Raw genomic sequence first — 9979 nt, forward strand, 5'->3', positions numbered from 1 at the left:
CACCAGATCTCATTACAGATGGTTGTGAGCCACCATGTGATGTGGTTGCTGGGAATTGAACTCAGGACCTCTGGAAGAGCAGTCAGTGCTCTTAACCGCTGAGCCATCTCTCCAGCCCCCATGTGAGTTCAGGTTTTAACCTTGTCTGGCAGCTTACTCCTATTTTCAACTTCAAGACTTAGATTCACTGAGTATTCACAGACCAAAGGACTCAGTCCTACATTCTGCTATTTACCGAATAACTGCAGTGGTAGGGGAAGATGACAGAGTGGCCTGCGTCTTCCATTTGGCAAAAGGAACCAGGCTTGGATGTAAGACATCTACAGTGGACCCCACCCAACGCAGGTTTAGAAGGAAAAGCTTTCTACCTTGTCAGTGAATATTTTTTTATTGGGAAAAAAAAAATGAACAAGCCCCCTGTGCACATGACCCCAGGTGGACACAGCAAGCTTTCCCCTTTTGTCTTACATATCTTGACTCTGGATCAATGGCTTGTTCATTCATCAGTAGAGCCTTCATTAACTTGGTTCTGTTTCCTCGAGGCCCAAAATAAAATCAAACTCTTCTACAAAGGGAAAAGGGAGAATGGGGTGCTGTGTCATCTCCTGCAGAGGGAGGTTAGTGAGGGCCCTGGAGTTGATGAGGCACCACAAGTTCCTGGAGTGGGCCACTGTCCACTCTGGAATATCTTAGGGTACTGGGTATACGGCAGAGCCCTCCTCAAGGGTGACAGGGGTGGGTGGGGACGGGGACCACACTAACCCAGAGAGGTTTAATGCTGTCTCCACGTTGAGATCTTACCTTGAGTCAAAGGCTGAACCGAAAGTCTCTGGCGAGTGAAGAGGGTCATGTTTTTTAAGGGACCCCCGGTAGCTTTGTGGGCTTGGTGATAGGTTTTAAGTTCATCCAGGGAGATGAAACGCTTCATCATTCGAACAAACTGTACATCCACCTATTGGACAGCATTGTAGGGCACAGAAACATGTTCAGCCAGACTGTCTAATTTAAGGGATGGGTCTCACTGTGTTGCTTTGTCTATTCTTGAATTCCTCAGCTGTATCAATTTCCAATTCTCAGCCTACTGAGTGGCTAAGAATATAGGCATTTGCTTCTGTGTCCACCCAGCATTTTCACTATTTGCAGGAGGTGCATGGTGTCAGGGCTGGCAGTGTGCTAGATCCCAGTTCAGCCAAACTCCATCTAAGTGAGGGCTGGGCTATGCTCCTTGACCTAACAGTACCCCATCCTCTTCCTTTCTTTGCCCATTCTCCCCTTAGGAAACAGGAAGCATAGTTATTACCATCGACCATTTAGGGTTGTCCTCTTTGCTGGATGGGTCGTAATGGGGATTATTTTTTTCAAACTGTGTGTGGTCTGGATAAGCCTCTTTTACAATCTGAAAACAAATCCAAAATCTCCAATCATTTTAGCTCCCTGTCCAAGTTTTAATATGCATCACACTTTGACTTCTTTCCCTTCCTTCATATTCTGACCCATCTCCCTCGCTATAGAGACATTTGGTATGCAGACATCTGGAAATAAAAGATCACCTAAGCAAACACAATTAGGAAAGAACTGCTATTTTTACAAAGTTTCACAAGCATGTTCTAAAACTAAATGCTGAAAGTTACTGTTGGAAACACATGCTTTTATTTTCTCCCAACTGCACACATAGTGTTATCTTGAAACTCTCAGCAAAGAGGAGGTACCTGATAGAACCTCAGGTAGTGAGAAGGATTAGCAGGGCCTGAAATAAAGGTCTTCCTATTCTAACCCTTATCATTCAGGTGGCAGTCAGGGCAGTTTTCCTCATTTTCTGTGACAGGGAGTTGGGGAGGGGGCATATTTTCGTTGTGACCTATTTAAGCTGCAGGCTTTACATGAGTAAGTCCCGAAGGGAGGAATCCAAGCCAAATTATGTGCACCTAACCTTCATGAGTCCCACGATGCCTGGCTGTTTGCAGTTGCTATGGTAGAAGAAGGCTTCTTCCTCCAACTTCATGGCCCTGAGGAAGTTCCGAGCCTGTGTCAAAGGAGAAGAAACAAGGGTTGCCCTCCTACCAGCTGGGAAGAAATCAGTCTGTTTTTATTAGATGTTTTTTTTTCCCCCTGTTTTGCGCTTTTCTCAGATTCATAAGAAAATCTGTCCCTTTATTCAGAGTCCTAGCCTTGTTCCAGGACATTAGCCAGAACCAAGCCAAGCCACTTATAGACTGCATGCGGTCACAGTGATTGTGATATTTCTGAAGACATTTTCAGGATAGAATTCAGAGACAAGCAATGTCGGTTCAAAGTCCTTGCTGCTGAAGAGCACAGTGGAGAAGGCAGGTGTATATCCTAGCCTAGGTTCAGGGTCCTGCCCCTTGTCTCCGTACCTGATAGTTGCGAACACCATCCCAACATGTATCTGCTTGGGCTGTGCTTTGAGATCCTCAATGCTGAACTAGGCAAGAGAAAATAAAGTCATTCAGCACATAGTCACTGGCCAACTGATAAGCATCTATGGAAACAAAAAGTTCTCTCTTTAATCCTGAAAAGTGCTACAGGATAGAAAGAAGCTAGGTAGATTACCAGGAATTAGTTCCAGGGTGCCACTGATGTTGAATGAATATAAGTTGAGCCTCGGGTTTTACATTGTGGTCTTTGCTAATTAAGATGATTAGTTGAAAGGATAATCAGGATAATAAGACAGTCTGCTGGTCCCCTGTGTTTCACTTTTAAAGTATCCTAATTCTCCAGTATTTCTATTTTCCTCAAGCTAGTATTAAAAATCATCTTATATTCATTCCCTAATTATATGGGGACACTTGTCAGGGAGACATCCAGGGGCATGGCAAATAGGAGGAGAAAAATAAAACTAGCGCCAGGTGTGGTGGCTCACCTGTAATCCCAACACCACCAAAACTGGGGCAAGGAGGATCTTAAATTCAAGGGCAACCAGAGCCTCAAAAGTTAGGAGGCCAGCTTGGGCTCCATAGTAAGACCATCTTTAAAACACCTAACAACCGTAAAATCAAACTTCAGATGGACACTGGCAAGCTGAACCGTATGTCTGATTTTATAAATAAAGTTTTACCTGAACATAACCACACATTTTTTATGTGTTGTCTGTGGCCACTTTCTTTGTGAACAGGACAGAGCTACATGGGCTATAAAAACCCAGAAGCATCTCTGGCTCTTTTCAGAAAAAGTCTGCCAACCCTTGCTTAGCTAGGAAATCCACAAAACAGATACAGGTTGGGCATGCCTAATGCTAACACCTGAAATCAGAAATACTCTGGAATGTTCTAACATTCAAAAACTCTTATATTTTATTCCCTGTCTCGAAAAACAAAAACAAACAAAAAACTCTTATATTTTATTAAAGTATTTAGACTTGGGGTGGGGGGAGGAGGCGGATAGGGATATTCAAAATCTAGATGCAAAACCTAGAACACTTCTGGCCCCAAGAATTTTGGGTAAGGGCTATCTACCCTTAAGCTAATAATCATAAATGCTGAAATTTTTACTTATTTTTACCTTTTCCTTAGTCTTCAAAGATGAGAAGCTGATTCTGAATCAATCCTACGGTAAACCATATTCACCATTTTTTTAGCCGTGGTTATGTGTATGAAGTGTGGAAGTATGTGTGGTCAGAGCACAGCTCTCAGGAGTTTGTTCTCTCCCTTCATTGGGTCCCAGGTCATCAGGCGAGCGCTCTGACCCACGGCCCCATCTCGCCAACACGATGACGACACAGGATAGTCTCACCTTCACATCTACACCTTTCTCTAGCCGGCTTTCTGGCTCGGACTTCATCAGCCAGTAGTTGCTTAAATTCTTGCCACAGTTTTTCGAGGTTGAAGTCTTCTGAGGGCTGGCATTCTCTAGCTTAGCTGATGTATTTTCTGAGTTTTCAGTTTTAGGACGTTTTTCTGATAGCCCCTTCCTGTCTGCAATAGAAGCAAAAGAAAATGCTTGTCACTCTGCTGGGAAGCAATGTTCCATTGTGGAAAACAAAACAAAACAAAAAACAAAAAACTTGGTGTCATACCCGGACTCAAAACTTAGGCTCTGTAAACACTAGCTATAGCACCGCTGTCCCGTATACAAGCAACTTCACCTTCTCTACAAAACCTGGACAAAAATGCCTGCCGCTCAGGGGCTCAACATAACCACTGAAACCATCAACTCACATCAACGGCAACGACCCGCGCTGGGCCCACACAAGATTGGCCCTGTCTACAGTCACTCACGAATGGGGGAGGAGCTCATGGGGTCCTATTCCTTAGTACTCAAACTATTGGCTACTGATAGGTTCTGGGAGAGGGGGAGTCACTGTCTCGAATTATGTCAATTATGTAGCCACTGCTGAGCTCACCAGCCTCCACTCGACAGCTCCAAACCCATGCTTCATAAATGATTGTGCTTCACAAACCAAAATGGTTAAAATGTGAATGTGAGGTTTGTAGGCACGAGCTAGTGTAGGATACGGTGTAAGTACAGTAGAGAGAGAGAGAGGAGAGTGGGGTAAAAGTGGTCCAAGGGCTAGATAGATGGCTGTGTAGATTCTATAAAAGTCAGGTTCAATTCCCAGCACCCACATGGCTCACAACTCTTAACTCCAGTCCCAAGGGATCTGACACCCTCTTCTGGCCTCTGCCAGTACTGCATGAGTATGATGCACAGACATACATGCAGGAAAAAGATCCATACATATAAAATAAAAATAAAACATTAAAAGCTTTTAAAGCTGATGGGCAGTGGTGGTGCACGCCTTTAATCCCTGCAGTTGGGAGGAAGAGGCAGGCAGATCTCTGAGTTTGAGACCAATCTGATCTACAGAGCAAGTTCCAGCCTGGCTACACAGAGAAACCTTGTCCCAAAAAAAACAAAATGTTATTTCTTTTTTAACTTTTAAAAAATGGTCCATTTAAATTGTGTACATTTGTGAAAGTGTCAAAGAAATTTAATTAATAAAAAAAGAATACTCTGTTACAGGATACCTTCTAGAGCAATTACTCAATGGAGTAGATTCCTTGTGTGGTTAAAGAATACCAACAGTAATAATCAGTGAGTGTGCTCCACCCCAATTCTGTGCCTTTAATCAGGCTATACTTCCCAATGAGGAAATTAAGCACTTACTTGAAACTGTTTCAATGATTATTTGATAATACAAAGGACTTAGGAAATATCTCATTACCATAAATGTCCAGTAAATATTAGCCATTATCATCATTATCTCATATTTTTTTCGTGCTTCATGCATGCCTTTCTGAATCTTAAAGATGTCAAGAGTTTATTTATTCAGGACCATGTAGACATGGTAAAGACTAGATTTTTTTCCCCCTCTAATGGTGGGGAAGGAACCCAGGGCTTTTCCTATGCTAGACCAGCAACCTATCACTAAGCTATATCTCCATCCCCTTTTTGTTTTGTTTTATTTTTATTTTGAGACACAGTCTCACTAAATTTCCCAGGCTGGCCTTCAGCTCACTCTGTGGTCTAGATGAGCCAAGAATGAACCAACCGACCTCCTGATTAGCTTGGATTATAGCTCTTCAGCATCAGCCCCGGTTTCCCCACCTGCCAACTTCTCAAGATTCAACTTGGGGCTTCAAACATGCTAGGTGGTGCTGTGCCACTGAGCTACACCTTCAGCCCTGAAATCTGGCTTTTCCTCAGTGAATAAAAGAAAATGTGCTTGAGACACAGCAATCACTCAACACGTCAGGCCCCAACCCTACTCTGGTACAGCCTCTGAGGTGTTCTACCCACCTGAACAATGTGCTGCAGCACATCACAATCCAGCCAGGTAGAAGGAAGCCCTGAATCGAGTCACTTGAGTCTGTCTGAACCTACAGTTAACTTACTCTACTACCTCAGAATCTAGTTTGCTACCACATCAGTCTTCATTCAATATCTTTATGGGTGTCTGGTGCTCTGAACTTAGCTTATCTTAGCACAATTTCCCAGCTATCCTTCAGATCAGGTATTCTCATAGATTAGTGCCTTGTCTGGTCATCATCAGAGGGGCTTCTGCTGGAGGCAGATGGGAGCTGGTGCAGAGACCCACAACCAGACATTATGCAGAGAGTCTAAATTGGAGGTTTCCATAGGGTTCCTCCCCTTGGAGCTCAGGGAACTCCAAGGAAGAGAGGGTGGAAAGATTGTAGGAGTCAGAGGGGATGGAGGACACCAGGAGAACATGGCCCACTGTCTCAACCAGGCAGGGCTCACCTGGGCTCACGGATTGAAGCAGCAAGCACAAGCGCCCGCATGGTTCTGCACCAGGTCCTCTGCATGTATGTTGTGGCTGCTACCTTAGTATTTTTGTGGCATTCCTAACTGTGGGAGCAGGTGTGTCTTTGACTCTTGTTGGCTCTTGGGATATAGTCCTGTTGGGTTGCCTTGTCCAGCCTCAGTGTGAAGGCTTTTTGCCTTGTCTTACTGTATTTTGTTTTTCCGTGTTTGGTGGATATCTCTTGGAGGCCTGCTCTTTTCTGAAGGGAAGCAGAGGGGGAGTGGATGGAGAGGGAGGAGGGAGCTGGGAGGAGCAGAGGAGGGGGCTGTGGTCAGGATATATCTTATGACAGAATAATCTATTTTCAAATAAAAAAAAAAAATAGGTGTAGATGGAAGTTTCTGTCCCGCCATCAACTCCCAAATACCCAGCAGCCACTTCCCAGATAACTGACTCAGAGGCTTATATTACTTATAAATGCTCAGCTGATAGCTCAGGCTTATTACTAACTAGCTCTTACACTTAAATTAACCTATAATTCTTATCTATGTTTAGTCACATGGCTCATAGCTTACCAGTACCCTGGCATCTTGTTCCTTGAGGTGACTGGATCTCATCTCTCCTGACTCCCCCCTTGCCCCTGTATCTCTGTATGGCTTTCCTGCCCATCCATATTCTGCCTGGCTATAGGCCAAAACAACTTTCTTTATCAACCAATGAGAGCAACACATATTCACAGCATACAGGAAGACCATCCCACAGCAATCAGGCATGCTATGCTAAATAACCACAGTGTACTGTGATCAAGCTGAAATTCTTAACAGAGGTTCATTTTTTTTTTTTTTACCTTCCACTGCTTAATTTCTGCTCTTTATTCATAACATACATTCATTTTTTGTGAATGAAAAAAAAACATGTTTTCTGAGTTCTAGGATTTTGCTAGTGGAAAGCCCTCACATTCTTTTAAGGCTGGGCTCAAATTCTGCTTCCTTCTCCAGGCCTTCTCTGTCTTCCCACCCCTTCCATACCTCCAGCAAATCTGTCTCAAGGACCTTTCACTCATTAGTGTTTGCATTTTTCCTTGGAAAAGGTACTGTATCTTCTTTGTTTTCACCTTAAAGTCAATTGCCTTTTTCTATTAAATGTTAACTGACATAGAAAACAAAAACTGTACATATTTAATAGGCACCAACTGCCACATGGTTTTTCCACACATGTATACATTGTTGAATACATCATTCAGTTTGAATATACTTCCTGAAGCAGCTACTTAATTTGAGATAAGAGTCTCAGAACTCCGTAGCCCAGGCTGGCCTCCAATTTGCAGAAATCCTCCTGCCTTAGCTTCCAGGTGTTGGGATTACAGGGAGGAACCATCACAGATGATTTCTGTTTGTTTGATTTGAAGACAGGGGTCTCATGCTGTAGCCCAGGCTGGCCTAGAACAGGCAGGTATCTTAACGGCAGGCATGAGCTATCACATTTGGCTCTACTGTTTACCGTGATAGCATTTACAAGTCTGTGCTCCTGCTTTTCTGAAATGTACAGTGCACTGTCATCCACAGCAGGAAACACAGCAAGCTGGCTACAGTAACCCGAATTGAACCCACAACCTGGGATTCTTACAACACACAAAAGCATTTCAAGGCCAGGGAGAATGATGCCAAGTTGGAGTTTAAAAGATGTTAAGCTGGGCACGTTGGCTCATGGCTGCAATCCCTGAACTTTATAGAGCCTGAAGCAGGAGACTTGCTACAAGTTCAAGGCCAGACTAGGCAATAGAGGCCTGTCTCAAAACAGGAAAGGGGTTTAACATAAAAGTAAGCACACGCATTAAGAGACAGCTGCTAGTGTGGCAGTAAAGCATTTACTGACAAGCCAGATGACCTGACTTCCATCCCCTAGGGCCCATCTGATGCGGGAACCAGGCACCAGCACATGGGCCGTGGCACGCGTAGATAAGATACAAGATAAGGACCTTGGGAAAGCCCTAGCCGACAGGGCTTGTCAGCACAGCTGCATTAAGTGTCTTAGCAATAAATATACATAAGATTTTGGTAGCCTTGCTGGGCGGTGGTGGCGCACACCTTTAATCCCAGCACTGGGGAGGCAGAGCCAGGCGGATCTCTGTGAGTTCGAGCCCAGCCTGGTCTACAGAGTGAGATCCAGGACAGGCACCAAAACTACACAGAGAAACTCTGTCTCGAGGGAAAAAAAAAAGGTTTCGGTAGCCTCTGAAAGACATTGTTCAGAAAATTTAAGATTAAGTAAAACTGTTTTGGACAATTTATCAAACCTATAACAGAAGCACTTGGGAGTAGGAGCAAAAGGATCAGGAATCCAGGTCACTCTCAATTACTTAGCAATTCCAAATTAAGGCTGGTAAGATTAAAAACCTCAGAAAACTGTATGTGGTGGGGGTTAGGGAGTGAAGGGTGGGGTGAGGTGGGGTCTCCTGTAGCCCAGGCTGGCTTCAAACGCTATATGTAGTCAAGAAATATCTTGAACCGATCTTCCCTTTACTTTCAGCTTTCAACTTTCTTACATTTCACATGAAACCATGCACAACTTTCTCTGCCTGGCTTATTTCACTCAAAGCAACGATCCAAGGGCTGCTTAGGTGGCAAAGGCAATTTTTTTTTTTTTAAACAAAGACTGATGACCTGAATTCAATCCCTGCGATTCACAAAGTGGAAAAGGGGGACTGATTCCTGCAGGTTATCCTCTGAAGTGATTGTGTGTGTGTGTGTGTGTGTGTGTGTGTGTGTGTGTGTGTGTGCGCGCGCGCGCGCATGCACGTACTTCACACACACCTTGAAAAAGTAAATAAATGTACTTTTAAAAATATAGTGTTTCCACCCATGCTAGAAAGAATATCTACACACACACACACACACACACACACACACACACACACACACACACACGCTTTTTGGAGGTCCTGCGTATGTAGTACTGGCGTGGTACTCACTCCTATGTAACCAGGCTGGTCTTGAACTCAAGGCAATCCTCCGGCCTCAACCTCCCACGTGCGTGGGCCACCACAGCCCCGTATGTGTATGTACTGCAAATATTCTTAGTGCTTAATAGTTGTTTTCTGAATGGACAAACAAGTGGTAAGCACTTCAAGTGGAAGTTTGGCAGAAAGAGTAAAGATGACAATAAGTAAGAGCCTTGAAGGTTTCCCTCCCAAACCAGTGAGTGGAAAAAACGAGCAATGAACGCCCTACAGACGAGTTCTTCACCTGCTGCCTTTTGCAGCCTAGGTGCAGCTCACCTGGGCCAGGTGCCCCAGTCAGCCTCTTCCGGGGTCTTGGCATGTTCGCTCTGCAGGAGGCTGAAGATAACCGGACATGCAAGAAGCAACTCTTGTCTTCCAAAACCTGCCCGGTGCAAGATGGAGGCAAGGAAGCCTAAAGGGCCCGAGACTTGTGAAGAAAAGTCATGATTAAGCCATTCTAAACCTCCCCTCCGTTATCTGCGCCCTTTCCATCTCGCATAATCTGCCCCTGAACACTCTTTAGTCCCTTATTCCGTTCTTCCCTCCACCATTCTCTCAACACACCAGCCAGACCTTTGATAAACACCGCCAGGCGGATCTCCAAAATGCCTCGAGAAAACTAGCGCGCCCCCGCCGACTTTGCATAAGACGCGTCTCAGCGGCGCCGCCCAAAGAATCTCTGGGAACTGTAGTCCCACTACCCCAGTAGTCCTTCTTGAGTTCGAGCTTCAAGGCCTTGATGGACTACAACTCCC

General features: G+C 44.6%; 1 protein-coding gene across 1 annotated transcript; it reads right to left on the reverse strand.

The window, feature by feature from the left end:
• Positions 1-372: 372 nt before the first annotated feature.
• Positions 373-9890, reverse strand: Thyn1 (thymocyte nuclear protein 1). Its single transcript, XM_037207660.1, is given in 9 exon segments — positions 373-565; positions 802-952; positions 1301-1396; positions 1931-2023; positions 2376-2407; positions 2410-2443; positions 3751-3932; positions 9501-9651; positions 9798-9890. Coding segments are annotated over 8 exon segments (678 nt in total). The 5' UTR covers positions 9544-9651; positions 9798-9890; the 3' UTR covers positions 373-518.
• Positions 9891-9979: the final 89 nt, after the last annotated feature.

Source organism: Peromyscus leucopus, chromosome 7, assembly GCF_004664715.2.
Source record: "Peromyscus leucopus breed LL Stock chromosome 7, UCI_PerLeu_2.1, whole genome shotgun sequence".
NCBI lineage: Eukaryota > Metazoa > Chordata > Mammalia > Rodentia > Cricetidae > Peromyscus > Peromyscus leucopus.